The sequence below is a fragment of the Apteryx rowi genome, unplaced genomic scaffold (assembly GCF_003343035.1).
Source record: "Apteryx rowi isolate R43461 unplaced genomic scaffold, aptRow1 scaffold_111, whole genome shotgun sequence".
Lineage (NCBI taxonomy): Eukaryota > Metazoa > Chordata > Aves > Apterygiformes > Apterygidae > Apteryx > Apteryx rowi.
Window position 1 is genome coordinate 917,801 of NW_020447320.1, and position 21,383 is coordinate 939,183.

Sequence of the window (21,383 nt, forward strand, 5' to 3'; positions counted from 1 at the left end):
GAATGCAATTCTTCAAGCCCTTTTTCTTAAAACAAAACAAAACAAAAAAACCCAAAAAACCACCAAACAAAAAAACCCACCTAATACATTGCTTTTTATTTTACCTGTGAATGTTGGAAAACATCTTTTGCTATGGCATCCAAATCAGTGGTGTCCTGAATATTACGGACGTAGTCAGCTACGGCTTTGATCACTACATCACAAGGTGGTAAAACTAACTGGTGAGCACGTACCTATGCAAACAAACATGTATGTTAATATGAAACAACATGGTAGCCCAAGATACTTTAGTAATGCAGTAGAGAATTAACCCATCTACTGTTGAAAACATATTCAACAAATTCCATGACCGTCAGATTTACTATCTACATATTTTTGGGTTTTCCACTTTGTTTTTAAGACTCGACCTTGAAGCAATATCTGATGTATTTTTCACTTACAGTTTACATGAAACCTCTGTTTCCATCTCTGTGGAAATATTTGTTGATTAAGTATCAGCTCCAAAGTCCACAATGCTAACTAATTTATTGCTTTCCAATTGGATGTTGCCTCTAGAATACAAATCTGGATCTAATGTGGATATATCCGTTTGATAGATAAACCAAAAAAGTCCAGTTTTGATTCTGGCACAATTTATATTCTGAGTGTAATGGGGCATCAGAATTGCTGAAAGAAAGCCACGGGGAACAGGAAGATCTCTATGTGTACAGGAAACAGAACAGACAGAGAACTGGAAAAACAAATGGAAAAAAGGAATATGCCAGGGGTATTTGTTTTCAAAAGTCTACAGAAACCTATCCAAAAATTGTTACTTGAAGATCTTACAGAGTTTAATAATTAATGTTTTCAAATTTTGTACATTTTATTGTAATCTGCAGTAGAATATATACATACAGCTTCACACATTATAAAACATATTTCAGGCAAGAAAAGATTTTTATTTGCATAAGCAAAGAAGAACGTATGGATCTTCTCTTGTTGCTACTATTCCACCTGTGATACAAGTGTAGTTTCTTTCCCTTTCAAGCATGTCAGTGTCAACACAGGCATATAAATACCTGGTCACTCTCTTTGCAGACACATATCAAGTTCTTCAGAACACAAGTTTATTGATAATAGAGTTTCAGAACTTTAGCATTAAAACAGTTGATGTTCTAACATTCACTTTGAGACATGTCCGACCTCGCATATTAACTATTTTGAATGGATGAAAAACGCATGCTTCAATGTTACATTTCCCTCAAGTGTATGACCTGAGTCCAAACAGACCACAGATTTTTCTCTACAACTCAGAGTCCACAATATAATCTACTCAAGTCTTTCTTTGGAAAAAAATGAATTCCCATTGATTCATTGGTCACTGACTCAGGTCACGGGTTTGAGAAGACAAGAATCACTTCGGACTCTAGAGCAAAAGACCTCTCTTTGTAGTAAGAACGTACTGGAAGAACTTTGTGGGATGAGTTCCCAAGGCCCTGTGGATGAAGTTCCTGCAGTTCAACGACACCAACAACTGTAGATGGCTCTTCTGTACCAGGAAAGTTATAGACTCTGTTCTTTGGCCACATGGAGAAAAGGAAGGGAATTGGATTGTCCTGGGAACTCTAGTCTTCCATCTCAAAGCTGTCAATAGGCTCCTATTGACAGGTCTACTGAAAATACACTGAGCACACGTCACTTAGCATACAATTATAGGAACTGCTGCTCTTATACACACTATGTGGTCCTATAGGTACAATAGGAACTTTAGGTCAAGCAGCCATCAAGGACCACTGTAAAATTAACAGGTATTAGACAATGCTGCTAGATGAAAAGAACTGGTGAACTGCACTCAGTTTTCTATTACTTTCCCTCTTCACTGCACAAAGTGCTTATTCAAAGAAACAGAGAAGAGGTCTCCAACTAGGGTTTGAGAACTGAGTAATAATCTTGACATAGAGAAGCACATAGTATTTTCAACAAGGCTACCTTGCTCTATTCTGGACCATACCAACCTTCTCCTTCATCCTTTACGCAACCATTGTCTCTTCCCCATGCCAGACTTCATTCTCTACTTACTAAGGCACCTCAACAGCTAAGACTTCAGATCCTTAATTACACCAACTCCATCTCTCTTTCATGGGCTTCTGAATAATCCTTTTGACTAAGATACTGCAGGAAAAGGCTAATAGTAGGACACAACTACAGAGAGGATTTAACCATCCAAACTCAATAGAAATCTCAAAAACACTCTGAATGATGTCTTTCAACTGAATAAGGCTGAGGAATCTGATAAATTACCCAGAGTTTTCCATTCAGACTTTATTCCAGAGCCAAAAATCACAATATAAAAACAGAAAAGCTGAAAGCAGAAAAACTTAGTTTTTATGGATTCTAATAACTACTCCTATATTGGGCAACACTTACATTTTGTTACCTACTTGAATTCAATATCCAAATCATCTTCTCTCTGAGAAACAGGAGAAATAAAGTGTGTTTCTCTGATCTAAAGGATTTCTGCTGAATCAAAATATCTTTACTTCATTATACAATGCATGTATATAGATTCCTTGTATTATGCAAAACATCATTCAATATGGCCACCTCCCTTGGAAAGTGGGATGAAAGGAAATTCACATATTCCTATCTTTGTTACTATATGGTTTCTCTTAATTTTGCATGCTATCAAATTATCTCAAGTGTATCAAGTCCTCATTAGTGCTGAGCCTCCCCTTCCTTTCTGCCTCAGAATTACTGTTCATGTTTACTGCAAAAGTACTATTTTTTTCTTCTCTTGGATAATAAGTTGTTATAATTTTTATACACTAAAAATGTGGAAATAGATTAATTTTTGGTCCAATTTGCTTTTTGCTAAGTACTAAGTAAAGCTATTAAGTAAAAAGAATTAAAGCATTTCCTTATATGTTTCATTCAATTAAGACCTTAATCCTCCTCTTAAACCAATTCCATAGAGTATTGCTACTCGTTTTCAGTCTTCCAAGAGGAGAGATCTGAACCAGAAATATTTGGTGAAAAAGCTTAAACTGAAGAACTTAAATCTGACTCATTACTGATGTATAACCACCTAAACCTGCCTTTTTTCTGGACTAACCAAAAATGAAACTTGCTTGGAAGCCAACTTGGTATGCTTTTTTTTTTTTTTTTTTATAATGGTCACTTAAAAATAAAGCAAGTCTACAGCTTAACAACAAATCTGCTTAGCCATACTACCCCTCCTGAGTTTGCAGTAGCTTTGCTAAGCTCAAAGAAAAAAATCAAATCTCTCTGTATAGTTTAACAAAGACATTTCCTCTCCACAAGGCAAGTAACTTTTAGGAGGCTTAACAGCTACAACAACAATTACCTAGAAGATCTGTGTTCCAGTTTTCAGTAACCTTCTCTTGTTCTAAATTATTGATCTAATGGAATTACTGAGTTTTCCTGTTTTAAGATAAGTGCATGTCCTAAATTTTAGAGTATGCCTGAGGACTTTCTAAAAACGCTGCCTGGGACCTCTGTACAATTCTGGAGCCTTCCATCACTAGCTTGATGGGCAGCTAGGTTTTCACTATTAACGTATCTTAATCTGCACATCTGCAAAGTTCAGTGATTCAAGATTTAAGAGATCATAATTATTGCCTAACACTTCTATATTTTATATAAGAAAAAAAGGTGAAAAAATCTTTATACTTGAATTCTCCACAGAGATATCATACTTTCGTAGAAAATACTGCAATTCAGCATTATCAGAAGTGCTTATGCACAATTCTGATTAATATTTCATTAGGTTTATCTTTGCAGCTTTAAAAAAACCTGCACCACAAACTCTTTTCACCTGCGATCTACCATATGTAATTATTTTTTCCCAACCTTTATTTCATTAATTCATTATGCAATTTCCTAAATTGCCTTCTTAATATCTAGTCCATAGAAATTTTGCCCAGATTTCCACTGGCACTAATTTGCTGTTCTTAAAGTCTACTTTTTAAAAATGTCAGGATATTCATTCTATATCTCGTCATTCTCTACCAGAGATCAGCTCCACATTTTAGTTCAGTTTAGTGTAGTCAGCATGGCTAACCATAGTCAGTCAGGCATGGTAATTATTTTCTATTTCAGATTAGTAAATTTTAAATTAAATATTCATTGTTAGACATACTGAATATATAGAATAGCACTGAATATAGCTCATATTCACATACAAGTTTACAGTCACTAATATTCACAAACAAATTTTGCTCCAATCTGCAATAAGGAGAAATAGCTTTTCTTCTTATTAGTAATCTGGGTTGTTTTATGAACACCTACCATTTTATTTGTGCATTTAATAACTACACACCTCTAAAGCCACTGAATCATAACATGGCCTTGTCATGTTAGCTGTGCTCTCTGCAGAGTCCCTTTGAGAAACGTAGCTGTATTACCTACAGTGTTTCTGCAATATCTGCTTGAAAATTCAGTGGATAAAAGAGAAAACAGTCCATCTTTAGCTTTATGTAATTTGCAAGATAGCAGCATTCAGTTAACATTAAGCAGTTAGCATCAAGAGAAGTCATAACACTTAAGCACTAATATTCAGCTCAAACCCTGGAAGTATGAAACTCAAGCTAGACATATTAAGGGCTTACTATGCAAATGTCACACCCAGTTTAGCTGCTTTTAAACATATAGCCCAAAGACTTCACAGGAGCATATTTTTAACTCTCAAAATGACACCTTTTGAAAATAAGTATTTCAGATCCAGAGACATTTCAGATATTTAATTTTCTTTTATTCTGTTTTGAAAGACATCCAGTCCATCTGTGAGAACACCCACAAAACTAAAAATTTCATTACCTACATAAAAGCCAAAACAGAAAAGCAGAGCAATGAGGTCTACTTTCCTGATATTAAAGAGATTTATATTCATTTTAGAACTTTCCAGAAATCCAAAACTTCAAGTTTTGTACCAAACCATAACTACTGTTTCTAACGCTGCATGCATTAAACATACAACCAGTCGTCAGTAAATGTTAGGTATGGAAACAAAATGAAGACTTTTTAACAGTAAAAGTTACAGAAAACCTGTGAATGGTTCAAACTTACTTTTAGTTGCACTCAAAATGTTTCAGAACAAAATCAGCACCATATTTTACCGATTTCTCATTAAAAGAGATTTATTCCTAGAAGCCTTTTTTTTTTTTCTCCTCCACAGAAGTGTTTCAGGCAAGCAACAACAGGGAAAATGTATTTTGAAATGAATTTTGAAAAGGCAAACATTGAGGTGGATCACACACTGAGGCCATCAGGTTAGAAAGCACGTGACATCTGAAAAATTGGATAGTTTCTTTCCTAGTTGTAAAAGGAAAACTTAAATTCAGGAAGGACCACTGAGAAAAAACGAAAGTGACCTAACAGCGCACTTTGTAAAGATTAAGTAGGGAAAGGAAATTAATTCTACATAGGTATTTGTCAAAAAGAGAGGCAGAAAGCAACATTACAAGCCCTGAAGCTACAAGATAAAAATATGTCTTGGTTTTGGCAAAGTAAACTTGCAAAAATGCTTTATCTAAAATGGATAGGATGACATATATATAACTTTGTAGAATTATAAGGATATTTAAGGAGGCACCCAAGCTGTACTTGGAAAAACTCCCCAGCGCTAGGACAACTATGGTTGCCTCCCCCTCTCTAGGAAGTGAAGCCTTTAAAAGTCAATCAACAAAAGTGCCATCATTTACTGTTGTGCCTGCTGAAAACAGATAATCAATTTAGTTTTATTTTCAAACCATTAAAAGAGAGACCTCAAACTTTCAGTAATTATGAGGTGACGCACTGGCAATGCTGTTTTTCATTGGTGAGGGGAAAGGCTGAAGATATGAAGAATAAAATGCCAAATGGCCTTTTTTTCTTTTTAATTTTTGTCTAGTAATTTCTACTAAAGATCCCATTCAAACTGTTTGGATCTTGTCTCAGCCTTTAAAGGTTAAAAATGTTTAATCTTACAGGCTTATAGTGCATCTGACCTAATGACAAGCTTTCTAAAGAAGCAGTAAGTTAACTGAATGACTTAAAATCCTATCAAATCAGCAAAGCTCAGCTTTTCCCTTAAAATCAGGTTAAAAAGAAATATCTCTCTCCCCCCTCCTTCCATCCCGGTCAGAAAAATTGGCCTCTTTCTACTTCCACGTGTCACAGTGGTAACAAACAAAAATACACAGAATGACTACATCATTTGCTGACAATTTAATCATATGACTGTGAGAAAACCAAATCTGAACAAAGGAACAAAATGATGGCAGAAAGAAGAGGGAAGAGCCAAAAAACAACTTACAGAAATATGATACAGATAAACTTCATGTTAGCCAACTTGCATTACAGCCCCGCACACTACTCATGGTAGTACTCACAGGCTGGGCTGCCATCCAGAAAGACCTAGATGAGCTGGAGGAATGGGCTGACTGGAACCTTATGAAATTCAAAAAGTACAAATGCACCTAGGAAGGAATAACCCATGGCTACAATACAGGCTGTAGCTGTGCTGAAAAGGACCTGGGGATCTTGGTAGATAGCAAGCTGAACACGAGCCAGTAATGTGCTCTGGCAACAAAGGCGCCCAACTGCACCCTGGGCTGTATAACAGGAGCATAGCCAGTATATTGAGGGATGTGATTATCTCCTGCTATTCAGCACATGTTAGACTACCTCTAGATTACTGCATTCAGTTTTGGGGTTCCCCAATACAGGAAAGATGTCAAGGAGCTGGAGCACTTGCGCTCTGAGAAGAGGCTGAGGGAATGGGGCTTATTCAGCCTGGAGAAGACAAGGCTTCAGGGGCACCTAAGAGGAGCCTTTCAATATCTACAAAGAGGTTATCAAGATGACGGAGCCAGGCTCTTCACAGTGGTGCATGGTGGGAGGACAAGAGAAAACAGGCATAAACCAAAACAAGATGGGTTCAGATTGTACATAAGGAGGATTGTCAAGCAGTGGACCAGGTTGCCCAGACAGGTTGCGCAAACTCCAACGTTAAGAGGTTTTCAAGATTCATCTGAGTAAAGCCCTGAGCATCCTGGTCTGAACTCAAGCTGACCCTAATGTGAGCAGGAGGTTGGACTAGATGACTTTCTGAGGTCCCTTCCAATCTGAATTATCCTATGATGACTCTAAGCATCTAATGAAAGGAAAATATTTACTTTAAGCATATCATTAGTATCATCTGTTATCTGAGCAGCAGCACATTATCCAGGCAGGCTCCCAACTTGACACTAACTCATTCTAGAGATGAGAAACTCCCCGCCTAACAGTTTTCTGATATAAGAGTACAACTGGTCTTGAAGCTCCATCCTGTAGCAAGATGACTGTTCTTGTACTTTCCCATAATGGGAACCAAATTGTCTTCACAGATGTCTTAAAAACAAACCCCAAACCACACAAAAAGTAGTATGATTCCAGGCTTCTAAATGAGGTCTTGGGGTCAAATTCTTTCTCAGAAAGGCTAATAATCCCTGTCCTGTTTCAAGTTCTGCTCTAGACAGTCATTTTGGTGTTCTCTGCTCTCTATCAAATAACAGGACACAATCACATGCAGTCTACACATTTATTAGATGCATTACCTGTTTACACAGGGACATTTAAACAGAAAAGACTCTGAGTCAGAACAGCTTATAATGTCAGCAGTTTTTGATTCTTTTTTCTGTTTGCAGGAATAGCAAGTCAACTTCTCCAACTAAATTTGTCTATAGAACTTCACAGTTTTGCTGACACGATGGCAGTCCTTGATGTCTTCTTCTGAAATGCAAGGCTTTTTATCTATCCAGCATGTAAAAATGCTGTCGTGACAGCTAGATTCATTTCCTTCTAGATGTGAAAGACTGAGTCTTTCTTCATGTTTCCATTTCCCTTCCTTTCCCATGCTTGCTCAGATGCTCCTAGATGAACCATCCATCCTCATGTTCCTCTTTGAAACAGGTTACTCAATTTTGCTTTTCTCCACCTCACTCTGTTGGTACCTGAGCACAGCAAACACACCAGTCTTCCATCTGTGAAGACTGGTAATTTCTTCTAAGTCACACTTCTGAGTTAGTGAACTAGCAAAGTTTCTCTTTTAGGAGAAGTAACTATTTTGCTACAGCATAATAAAAGGGTGAAAAAGAATGCCAGAAACAAATCATATATTATTACCTGTCTTAGCAGACCTCAAAAATGCTGAGAAGCAACAAATCAGGCCATTGGGAACTGAACTTCACTATTAGCCTTGAAGCTCAAGATCACGCTGTCTTAGATATAAAAGATTTAAATCTTTCAATCTTTATGCAATGAGAAAGTTTTATAAATCCCAAGCAAGATGGATGAGGTATGGATGTGGAACCCTTGGTTCCTGGGTATGGAAAATTCCCAATAGTAACTCTAAATAGATGCAGCCAAACAAAATTGGTAAGCACAGCCCAGGGATCACATCCTGATTTGTAACCACAATCATCCCCCCAATTCCAGCTGTTGTGACAGCTTGCGCTTTTCAAGAATATCACTGTTCTGAAACTACTTCTTGCTATCAAGTTTATGGCTAATATAAACACATCTTTCAGTTTTTTTAAGCATTCATAAAATTTATAAGGAATGTCATTTTCTGCACATCTGCAATTAACAGAAAAGGTCTCTACAGTCAGTTGTACTAACATCATTGATATACTAGCACGTCAAAAGAAACTAAATTAAGCTCATGAGCTATTGAAACACGTTATATTTTCAAATCATGAAAACAGTTGAAAGTGAAGCTAAAAAATAAGTTGTTCCATGAACAGCAACTAATGAAGCTTGGTTTCCTGTAGACTTGTGTTCTTTTTGCTTTAGCCCTGCTTCTTTCTTTCCCTTTGACATCGGTATCAGCCAGAAGACAGAAGTACTGTAGTTAATTTGGGGCTATGCACTTAACAATTGGCCAGCCAGCTGCTGTGAAATGAAACAAATTATGTGTTCTGCTTGCCTTTTCCCTCAGTAAGGGCACTAATTTGGGTCTTTGTCACTGATAACAGTGTAACAGTTTTCACAGAGCCTACAACAGCCACAGGGGAAGTATTATCCCAAACCATTTTCAAATCTGATTAATACTGGTCAACAGATTAAAAAAAAAATTGAAGGGAGGACTGACTAAGCCCAATTACACCCTCAGAAAACACATCATTTCCTTAGAATGCTAGGTGCAGAGCCCAATTGGTGCTTTTAATGAAAATGTAAGCGTAGAAGCAAAATGACAAAGGTATCATTTTCATTCTAGTCAAATAATACCATATATGTTTAGAAGGCTTTTCACAAGGTACAGGTGTCTGAAATCTTATTCCAAGGTGGCTATAAAACAAATTATTCAACTTGACAGCCTAAATAGAGAAAAGTTTCATGAACATCTGACAGTTTATCAACCAGTTTGAAAGAAGTCCCACATTTTAACCTTATTAGTCAAAAATGAAAATACAGGTATGCTCTTTCAGTCTTTTTTTTTTTTCATCTCAAGTTTTACAAGGAAGCGACAACCATGCATGCATATATTTTGCTTTGCCACTACACTGTATGGACATTGATCTTCCCAGAAATAGGAGTGGTAGTAAATTAGGGGAGGAGGGTTAACAGCCAATTGTCATAGCTGCTGGCTGAGCATTGCATGTGAAAGCCTTAAGCGCTCTGCTGAAAATCTCAAATCTACCTTTAAATTCTACTTTTAGTGAAGTTACAACTTCTCCAATGCTTAAGAAACATTTGGAATAGGAGAAGAAAAGACTAATTTTGTTGTAGATACTACAACAAAACAATCTTTCAGCATTTAACAAAAGCCAGTACAGTTTTATCGTGCAAACAAAGTTCTCAAAGAACAATGAAACACCTTAAATTTTAGGTCAGAAGTTTGATTTGCTATATGGCGCATCTTAGGAGAAAGGGAAAAAAGATATGTCTATTGCAGTTGAGAGAAAGAAAGGTAACACTATCATCCCATTCTCTGACGCGTCCCATTTCCCTTTTATAGCTATTTGGCAGATGCACAAAGCAAGTGCGATTAAGCAGCAGAACAGATATTCTGTAAACTATGAGCATTCAACACAGAAGTTACTTGTCTCTAAAAAAAAAAAAAAAAAAAAAAATCTGCTGAAGGCCACATTAGCTTTCTTGAGTAACCTATTCTCTGGTACATTTACACTTCAATTTAAGAGGTATGGATCACTGAGAATTACACACAAATTTGGATCAGTAGAAAATAGAAGAATATAGTAGCAAGGAATCCAGCTAATTATTTTTGACTAAGAACATGACTAAACAAAAAAAAATTCTCTTCTCTTAAAAAAAAGAGAGTAAGGAGTTACAGTCTCAAAGTAAAACCACTCACTGAACATGTTTGGTATATTGCTCATGCAGCTGAAGGGCACTTAGGCGGATCACAACGGCTAAGTTTAGCCTAGGAAGGCTAATCGCCCCAGGTATCCTCTGCAATCAACAGAGAGAGACAGGGACACCGGGGGTGACTGAGACCAAGAGCCTAGCTTAGCTGCTGTGAATCACAATCTGCACGAGCTACGCAGGCTAACCTGAGCCTTTCTGAATAATCTCCCTCTTGCTCTATATCACACTAGCAAAACATCTGAAATATTAGCATATTACACTGCTCTGATTGTTATGATTGGTTTTAGCTTAATTGCTAGTAGTTATATTAAGTTTTTACCTTAAGTGAAGCTAGTGGATGTTCTGGACCAAGTAAACTCCAATGAAAGGAAGCCAAATCTTCATCAGGTAGAATATGATTACCTAGAATACAATGCAGAACTTTATTTTAAAAGTACACATTAAAACATTATATATCGATTCTACATGAAGCAAAACAGATTTGCAGTTAGTTCTCAATTCATAATAAGTATGTTCACTGCAGAGAAATTAAACTTGGAAATATCTTTTTGGAACTCGACAAAAACCTAACTGGAATGTTGCAGTTACAGAAGCTTCCTTCTGTTTGAGGAGCACTGTTCAATGAAACTCAGCTTGCTTAAAGAAGCAACAGAGCCACAGTCACAACACATGGCATCGACCTCAATCTGGCACTTCTATTAGGGCATCCTCAATAGGATTTAATAATTCAGGTGCAACAGTAAGAACACAGTCTATTGCTCCCAGACCCAAGCTGGAAAGTCCTTCCCGCATCACAACATACACCGTTACTGCTACACATCAGAGCTACCTCTGGCATCTCTGCACTGTGCTCCACTACATACTGTGGGTCAAATGGCAAGCCACAAGGCAGATTTATCTAACCCTCAGGAATGCTGGCAGCTCCAGATGACACTTAGCAGGCTCCCAATTCCTGAAGTTTCTTTCGCTGACCTACCAGGTCAGACGAGTCTCTGTTAGAAGCTGGGCTGGCATCATCAGAGCAATTAGAAAATCATTTAGTTATTTCAATGACTATAGATGGTAGCTGCATCTACCAAGCAGCTTTTGTCAAATGGAAGATTGTTTAAATTACTTTGATTTTTCAAAGCACATCACAAWCAGAAAAAAAAAAAAAAAAAGGAAATTTATTAGTGAGGAAATATTTCAAACATCTGAATTAATCAAGTGAACAGCTAACTCATCATCAACTGATAGAGCTCAGTATCTAGGAATCCAGACTTTACAAAGAGCTAGACAGAATGTGTTACTACACTTCTAATAGAAAACTTAAAAGATATTTTCAGTATTTGGTTTTAAAGAGTGGCAATTTAGGAGTGAATGCATAGTTCTCACTGTTGTCAATATATTTAGAGCGCTTTTTGGGGGGAGCATTTCATAGTTTGGACAACATCTTGAACTCTCGCCTACTCACAAAGAATATGAAAGTGCTAAAAAAAAACCCACAACAGTTGTTTACTTTCTTAATATTTTGCTTTTAAAGTATTTTAGTTTGCTTTTAATGCTCCTTAATGTGTGAAAATGAAGAAGGCCATCCACTGCCTGGTGACTACCGGATGCTCTCTAGAGTGAGAAGTCTTTGTGTCCAAACAGTATTTCCCCTACTGCTGAGATCTCCAACAGGGAAAAATTATAATTTTTATTCATGGAGAGCTAAACCCTAAACTCACATCAGAAAGACATTCAGCACATTTGTGTGTAATGGCCACATTATTACTAATCTTAGTCAATGAAATCTAACTAAGGTAGGATTATACAGCCTTTACAACACAGGTCTGGAAAAAATCAGTTAAAGCCAGAAAGCTTTGTGAGCAACTAACAGTAACTCCTGCAGATTCCAAGATTATCTTTTAAAACAGTCAGAGCTTCCCTCCCCTCCACCAGCACCTCAATCTTGTTTGGCCTCCATCAGTCATTACAGTTAATTCTGTCCTCCTGAACACATACATATGACGGTCTGACCATTTGATCAGTTCTCAGCACATATTAAAATTTAGTATGTTCAAGTATAGCAGTGTCTTTTGCAGTCCAAATAACAAGTGAGGCCTACATTTACCTTACGGTCTTCTAAAATTTTACTGAGGAACAGAATGTGACTACATAACTAAACACGTTCTAAAGTACTGTCACAGTGGGGAAAGAGATCAATGTTATGTAAGCAACCTCTATTTCTTGACCTGGCTGAACAACCTCAACATATATTGATTTCTTCCATTTTAATGGCTTATTTTAGTGTATGCTTTAGAATTTTTTTTAAAGCAATTAGATCCTAATTGAAGCCACTGCTCTTCCTAAAGAGTTCACAGAATTACAGCCCTATATACAACACTCTGCTTGTTTTTCCTACCAAAGTTTTTTTTTTTTTTTTTAACATTCTCAATTATTCAAGTCAAAATTTACAAAATAACCCAAATCAACCCCCTGTTTACATCAACAGCAATTAAGTCAGAACTTAAGTGCCTGCTTTCACAGGACACAGTATCTCGGCCACGTTTTAACTACTCATGACAAGAATACTCCCTATATTATATAGCTAAAACTATAAAATCTCTTCTGCATGGAAAGTAGTAAGAAGGAGAGAGTTGTAAACAAACAAACAAACCACACTGTCTATGTAAGCTTCTCATACAGTAACTTTTTAAAATTTGCCTAGTTGGTAGAGCCAGAAAAATATTTTCCTGGAATACTCAAATAGAAAGACTGTATCCCTGAAAGAACTCAATCCCAAAGATTTTTGTCATTAAGAATTTTTTTTTATTTGACCAGTTAGTTGTGATGCCACAGGCTCTTCCTACTGTTGAACGCTTGAAGGAAGAAAAGACTCAAAATGTATTCACTTCTCAGTCACTAGGCTTGGTTCTCTTTCAGCTTCTCCTTTCAGCAAAATTCAGCCTTGAAGTTAATGACAAAGTTTCTGAAAACAAAGTAGTTCAAGTTTTCCCTACACGGGAAAACTGATTTGCAGACCCAAAGCAGAATAATTATACATCTGTTATGATAGTTTTGTCGTCCTCTAATTGTAAACATTAAGCCAGCAGCTTAACTGCAGTTATTTCAAAATATATTCATTTATTCCAAAGCAAACGGCTAGCATGGGGAGTAACACTGATGCACCCAGAACAGAACAACGTAACAGATTCATACATCTTCCCTTGTAATCAAGTTTGTGGTCATACCTTCCTGTTGTGATTTTCTTCATTCTACTTATGAGATTCAAAGAAACCCACAGAGACCACAGGGGCAAAGTCAGAATGACCTGTGAAGTCACGCAATCCCTCAGATATCAAAAGATTTATTGAGATCTGATTAGCTACCCTGCTTTAAACATACGCTACACTATACACAATTGTGTGTCTAAATGCATTTAATATTTTATTAAAAAACCTAAGTTGCTATGTTCATCATGATGTAGGAGTCAGAAAACGTTGCCAGTACTTTAGCCAAACAATATCTGTTTGTTGTAAACTTATATAATCACTGTTTATATCACCAAATACCTAGGTTTCATAATATGCACTAACAAAAAAAAAAAAAACAGCACAGTAAGAAGTCTGAAGAATCTTCTGTTCTAAGTCCGCCTTCCAAAAACTCTTCTCTGTTCTGCTTACTCACTACACACACAAAAGCAGTTCAGAACAAAAACACACATACACAAACCAACTAAACTTGTAGCTCAGCTGTTTAAGGTTTGTACCAATTTGGAAAAAAGCTGCAAAACTTCTCTTTACTAATCATTTGAGATAAGCCTTAATGACATCAGTTTCCTTCTCCTCAGAGCAAGCTGAAAAACATTTTGCCATATAAAATATCAAGCAAGAAAATATTCAGAGCTTCTTGCAAAAAATTTCAAAACCTTCAAGAAGTTTACTGTTTTTCACATAGCATTTAATATAACCAAGCTAGCAATGGCTCAACTAGCCATGCAGCTGAAATTCTGTGATAGGTTAAAATAATGTCATTCACATGTATTTTAATTCTGTAAAGCACATCTTGTAACTGTGAAACTGCTCTTCAAAGAGTAATCCTTACTCACTGAACTGGCATTCAACAACTTATTTATAGAAATCCAAAACAAAGCCTAGCAATAGTAGTCTCTGTCATGCAATTTACCCAGAGTTTTTGTTTTAAATTGCTGCTTAGCCAATCACCATACAAGCAGGCAACTATTCTTGATATGAAAAAATCATACATTAAGAAAAAAACAACTTCAACCAAATACTTGTTGCTTTCTACTGTAAGATGCATGGGTTCCTTCCTTCTCAATATGTGAGATACCTGCCTGGATGAGAAATTTTTAAACATTAAACTGTTTTATTTTCATGTTACATCATTTGCCCACACTAATACACAAGGTCAGTGAGAAACATGAGAAAAAAAATCCAAATGTCTTAAATTTAGTTTGTTCAATACAAACTAAATTTTGATACGATCAAAAACATGATTACTCTCTGATTATTCACCTGAAGTTAGGATACTATTCCAAATAAATCTTATTCATTGGAGACTCTTTCATTAGACATTAATTCTCTCTTCCCTCTGAGAGCACATTAGAGGTATGCTTTACCATCAGTCTGGAAATAAAGTATGTTAAAATGTGCCCATTTCAGAAGAGATGTGAAACTGAAGTCCTTCCTATCTGTCATCATTAAAGATACTACACCATTTACCATTAGAAGCAGGAGTACTAAGAAACTATCCAAATAAAAGTAATGGAATGGTAAAATTCTGATTACCACACTTGCTGTGCAGTTTCACTCAATTATAGCAGAATATAGTTCCAGTGCAGCTGATGTGCGGTCGTAATGGTTTCCCTTCTCAGAGGGGAACAAGCTCCCACAATCCAGAAATCTGCACTCCATACTGTATGTTATTTTTTGGTAGAATATAAAATGGGACCTCCTAGTCTGAAAAGAGTGCTATTAGAAGTAGACCTTAAATGCTACGTTAAGTCCAGAACTAGTAGAACCACAGTTGCCTTAATTTTTTTTTCCTCACTGAGAATATTTTGGCTATGCAACAACTTTGCAGAACTTTTACTTCCTACTCTTGTTTCTAGAGTGCCATAATTTACATCACTCACAGATCTCAACAAACTCAGCATCTGTCTGGCCTTATCAACAAGCACCTGGCCCACGTCAAGAATAGCAGGAGAGACTGAAACAAAGGGATGGCTTTGCTTAGATGCTTTCACTTAATTAAATTAGGCACATACATTTTAAAACAATGTTAAAAGAAACTGAAACTATAAATTGGACTAGTAGTATCAAGTTCTTTTATTGCTTCACTTACCTAAAAGAGCAGCAAAAATAGGAAAGCGATTTGGATTCAGGTCCAGTTGCTTGGCAACTTCATGCATTAGGTATTGGCTTGTTGTGAGACTTTTCCCATTACGGCTCAGTTTTAGGGCATGGGCACTGAAATAGTAAGGGATGTTGCACAATGCATAATCGGAATCATATGCAACCAAACCATGGAACCCTTTTTCTCTGCAGAATGCAATTACTTCTTGATGATGATCCTCAATGCTCTGTGCAACCTATAGTGGAAGACAGAGTAATTAGCTACAGTCTGAAGTTGTAGTATTGATTTATCATATTTATTACGATACATTGGATTTTTCTGAAACTATAAATATGTATTGGAAATGCAGAACATTTAAAGTAATTTTTAAAATCCAGTGACACTGTGACATAGTCTATAAGGGTATAGGCCCTAAGCAGCACTCAGAAACAAAATACAAAGTTCGGGAAGCCTACACACTGAAGTGGTATTACGTATTACTAAACTAATGTGAAGTAACTGTTTATTAACAGAAACAGGCAGACTTTAAACATATTACTATTCCAACATCTAAGTCAGTTCATGGGAAAAGTCCTAAGGCAGTGGATACTTGAACAGTTTAGCAAGCCTAGATGCCCCCTTAAAAGCAAACACACCCCCACCCCCCTCCCCCATCACACAGCCACTTATACAGATTTGCACCCCTGTTTTAAAAGTAACAAATGCATCCCTAGATGAACACAGGTAACTTTCTCAACCTTGGAAATATCTACTTGCAGTGTAAAGCCTAATTGTTTCCTCTTTCCACTTCTAAACCTGTATAGTCTATTCATTTACACACAGCTGTCTGTGATGGGGCAAATTACTTCAAGTTTAAAGCCCAAACTTCACCTCTCAACTCACGTTGCCTAGCAAAGCACATATTTTAGGCTATGGCAGTCAGATGACTAGAAGAGACATGTCCTGCTGGGGGGACTTGGGCCAATTCCTAACGTTGGAAATATAAAAGCAATCCTCTTACCGTGAAGCATACTACAACAAAACAAAAAAACAGAAAAACACCACACAAACCCAAGACGACAGCTTAGTATCGACAGTCCTGCATTTCTACATGCTAGCAAGAACTACAACAACTACAGTTTGCATGAGAACCCCAGCAAACAAAAATAAAGCAAGTTGAGTGCTTTCGATGCCTTACCAATTCTTTTATCCTCTATGTAATGAACATTCAGTGATTTAGAAAACCCCACAGAAGTTTCATTTTGGTACAAACTAGCCTCAGTAAGTATTCAATTTTAACAACAATCTATAGCAAGCTATCCCAAAAGAAAAAGACAAGTACAAAACTATTAGTTTCAGTCTCTACAGTACTTATGAATAGCTATAGTGTTAGTGCCGGTGAAGCTATTTCCTCTACAGCCAAGGCCTTGCAGAACTCAAGCAACCAGTCCCACATCTCCGTGGTCCAGTAAAACACTCCACCATTAACCTATCTTTTAGCAAAAAGTTTCTTTTGTCCAACGCAAGTTTAAAGTGACCCTTCCTTCTTCTATTCATGCCTTACAGACGCTATGTGAATGCTGCACTGAACTGCAGTCTTCCAGTGAGGTATGTAAATTTTGGCTTCTCCCACGTAGTTTCGTGAGATGCTCCCTTCAAAGCAAACTCCTGAGCGACTGAAGAGTCAGCATCACGTTCACAGAGCTATTCATATGATCAATACAAAGCTCACTAAACTCCCTCTTTATTCCTAATGCTACTACCTTACAGGTCTTTATACATTTTAAATTAGGATAGTCACCCAGAGATAATTTTTTTTCATAAGAAGTAGATAGATTTAAATTATGTCCATATACCTAAAAATGTCTTTGCATGCAGCACCACAACAAGTTATGTGTAAAAACAGTACCAACTCTTTTTGCAGTGGTACATGTTACCCAGGTGTGCAGACAACACGAGGGGAAACGAAGCCTGGGGCCCATTCTGATCTCCTGTAAACTCTTTCCTCTGCCTCGACAGCCACCAGCTCCCTCCCTGCCTCATTTTATAGAGCTATCTGACACAGCATGTTATGAGTGTGAAACTGCAGTATGTTTATGTAATACCAGAATCTGTGTTCAAATAACTGAACAGTCACATGGAAGAGAGCTACACGGGCTGCTTACCAAGGTACAGCTAACCTGCAACATAATCAAAACCCAAACAAGGTGAGAGTCATTCAAATAACTTAAGTCTGACAAAAGAACAGAATCTGAAGATGCAACTATATACGGACGAAGTGCAGAGATCAGAATCAGAATTAATGGGAGAGAAGAGAGGGGGAATAAAAGCCATTACTTTGGAATAATTTTCAGGTCTAAACCATGTGCAAACATTAACAATACTGGATGAAAAAGAATGCTCTGTGTGTAAACATGTACACAAACATTTAGATATGGAGAATAAAACAAGGTCTTACCAAAGTAAGAAAGATGTTAAGATGTTCATTGCTTAAATAGTTAAATTTTAGCAAACATGCCTTGCCTAAAAAAAAGTTTCTTTCAAGAATTACTCCCCCTCTCCCCAAACAGAAAAATATCAGGTCACAATTAAGCTAAGAACCCGTAGGATATTTATTATAACTCAGAGGAACCTGTTATTTTTACATCCTGCTGAAATCATCTGCAAGTGATTAATAATTGTTCTGGATAGAATACATTCTTTTTTTTTCTCCCCTCTAATCACCAAAATAGATTAAATTGGTAGCCAGTTCCTAACTCTGCACAGAAGCCTTCTACTCAAGACTCAGATGTTTCCTGAAAATATGAAAATTAGTTTCATACTTAAAGCTAATCACTATTCTCAAACCCAACTTCTCAAAACAAAGAGAGAGAAAATACTAGAATTCTGCAACTGCCTTATGCATATGCAAATAAAAAACACACATACATGCAAATAAAAATCACACATGCAAGTTGTGTTTGCTCTTTGCCCACAAGGAAGGTTGCTAGAAAGTGATTATGAGGGAGAACATGAATAAAATTGGAGTAAGGTTTAGAGAACAGAAGATATATGCAAGCATTCTAAAGCAGATTTATAAAGAGAATAAATTGCGTAAGAAAAAGAGGAAAACCAAAAAAAAAAAGAAAAGAAAAAAGATTTAAGTTCAAATCTCTAAAGTGTATTGTATATGTTACCACCATAGCCATGAAACATTCTGCCTAACCTGAAAATGAATCAACTCACACAGAGCTATTCACACAGTTTTTCAACAGCTTAATAAATTAGCCATCAATTGGAAAATAATGATATTCTTCCCATTTCCAAGATAGCTGACCAGTTCAGAGAGCCAGTGCAGTATAGACCTTCTCTTCAATCATATGAGTGTTCTTAACAGCAATAAACATTTTTTTTCCCCAAAACGAGTATTTGATAACTAACACTTGCTAAATGCTAACCTACAATAAATATCTACACTCCAAATCTCCCATCATTTTTTTTTTTTTTAATATTAGCCAAGAGACCCTGCATGAGGTGGCTTCTACTAAAGCTGTTTCTACAGATTAAGGCCTATTACCAAGAAACTGCAAAGGAACTAATGCTGCAGTTAAGCTTGAAAGTAAACAAAGGGCTACAGGTGACAAAGTTGTCAAATGTGGCAACTTTATCAAGATGAAATGTGCTTAAATAGAAACTAACCAGACTGAAATAGAATATATTTAAAAAACTGACAGCTAGTTAAACATACCACAAAACTATTACAAATATCAAATTCCTATCAACATCAAAACAACTGGTTTTATCTTGGATATTATGCATTTTAATATTGCATTAAACAAAGTACCCATTTTAACAAACAATAATAAAAAAGTTTACTTAACCCCATACATTGCTTTCACTAATGATTTTTAAGTCTCAACAGCAAACTAGGAAATATTTATAGCACATTCACAACTACCCCAAGGTTAATACCTTCACTGCATGGTCCTTAATACTTTTTGTTCAAAGAATAAGTAAAAAAAAACATTTCCTAGATACAAAAAAAGTCCAAATCAGATGATGTACAAAGTTTAAGTTATCATTCATATTCTTTTTTAGTCATCATTCACATTCTTACCAGCATTCACACCCAAAAAACGAACATGATTTCACCTATATCCTGACCGGAAAAAAAAAATAAATAAGGCAGACATGGCAATAATCTCTTAACTTCAAACAAACATCAAGTCCAAAACATCAAGTCTTGTGAAACTTAGTGCTGCAAGAATGAGCTTTTTTCCTTCATTTCCAGTTCATGCCAAATGCACGTTACGTGCACTTATTCAAGGGGGCACAGTCTGGCTTCTTGTCTTGATCTGAGGTTTCGGGGTACCCAAAACCGCAAATCCGCAGCAGGCAACCAGGAGCGGCATCGGCACCGAGGTGTCACCGGCGGTGGCCTCCGGGCGCCCGGCTCCAGCGCCAGCGCCAGCTCGGGCCTCGCCGCGCTTCCACCAGCGGCGGGGAGGGGTGGGACTTCGCTATCAGCTTCGCCTCGACTACAACCGCCTCTAAAATGCAGGATGACTTAATACCAGGCCTGGCAAGCAGCAAACTAAGCAGAACGTACTCCTGCAAAGGATCAGCCTCGCTCAGCGACCAGAGCTCCAGCAATAAGCCAAGGCAGCTTTTCCCCTTTGGCAGAACTTTGAGAAACTTAGCCCAAAGTCACGTTTTAGGAGAACTCTTTCAAGAAAGTAATCTTTACCCTATGGCTGCAACTGGGCCAGAATTTTCATAATCTGCCGAAAGAGTACTACAAAAACCAGACAACGTTAAGCTCCAGCTGCTGATCTGTGTGCAACTCTAACGGACACATGACATTTTCTATACAGAAGTAACTGGCAGCAAAGCCTGCAACCAGTGAGTACGTGCTTAACTCCCTCTGCTTCTTTCCTCCTTAACGGGAAAGTGAGCAAACAGTTCTTAAAATTGCAGTTTCATCCACAGGGCTTTTTTTCTAATATCTTTTGTTTCACGTTAAACAATGTATATAACTTCCTTGTTTTACAGAAATGATCATAAATTATGACTGCTGTACAGAAAGATGTAATACGTTAATATCCCGCAACCTTTGAAATCATGCCCTCGATGTCAGAGTAAAGATTACCATGGACCCCAGCTACCTCCTGAACTGCTGTTTACATTATCAGAAAACAGAGACTTTTCCTTAAAATAAGGAGTTTGCACTGTGAGTTAAGAACTGCTAGGTCAGTTTTCCTGATCCCATAAAATGAAAGTGTTTATTATTACAGAATACAAAATGGATTATTCTACGCTTAGTTGAAAGCCCATTAAAACATTTGGGCAATATCCAGCAAAATTCTGTGCTGCTTAAACACGGAGCTGGAACCGCTGCATTCGGGAGCGAACAATTCCGTCTTCAACGCGAGTTGAAACGCCTCGCCTCCACACAGGACTTGTTGCCGATCTATCACGCATGATAACTAGTTTAACTGATTTTTTTCCTCTTTTTCCGCCCCCCCCCCCCCGTCCCTAACGAGATCGCTGCGCTCGCCGAAAGCGCTCAGCAAGCGGCTCCTCCCCGCAGGCCCAAGTTGGAGCGGAATCGCCGCCGAAGCGGCGGGGCCCTGGGCGAGCAGGGACATTTTGAGTCGGGGAAGCGGGCGGCACAGCGGCCCCGACAGAACATGGAGGCGCAGCCTCCCGCGCGGGCCGGGCCGGAGCGGGGCAGCCAG

The 21,383-nt window shown here is 37.4% G+C and overlaps 1 protein-coding gene and 1 long non-coding RNA gene across 6 annotated transcripts in view; one reads left to right on the top strand and one right to left on the bottom strand.

The window, feature by feature from the left end:
- Positions 1 to 20,098, bottom strand: part of FAM120A (family with sequence similarity 120A) — a 55,436-nt gene extending 35,338 nt beyond the window's left edge. Inside the window, exons 1-4 of one of the 4 annotated variants that reach the window (XM_026076494.1) lie at positions 19,763 to 20,092; positions 15,676 to 15,922; positions 10,667 to 10,749; positions 105 to 233 (exon numbers count right to left, since the gene is read on the bottom strand). In XM_026076494.1, coding sequence (XP_025932279.1) covers positions 105 to 233; positions 10,667 to 10,749; positions 15,676 to 15,922; positions 19,763 to 19,768 — 465 coding nt within the window. In that variant the 5' untranslated portion in view covers positions 19,769 to 20,092. Of the gene's footprint in view, positions 1 to 104; positions 234 to 10,666; positions 10,750 to 15,675; positions 15,923 to 19,762 lie in introns of all 4 variants that reach the window. The other 3 variants (XM_026076478.1, XM_026076487.1, XM_026076504.1) reach the window with 3 other exon arrangements.
- A 62-nt stretch (positions 20,099 to 20,160) lies between these two features.
- On the top strand, positions 20,161 to 20,997 carry LOC112971278. 2 transcript variants are annotated; one of them, XR_003255291.1, is made up of 2 exons: positions 20,161 to 20,551; positions 20,698 to 20,997. It is a non-coding gene; the product is annotated as an uncharacterized LOC112971278 (long non-coding RNA). The 2 variants fall into 2 exon arrangements; XR_003255290.1 differs by having other exon boundaries at positions 20,161 to 20,547.
- Positions 20,998 to 21,383: the final 386 nt, after the last annotated feature.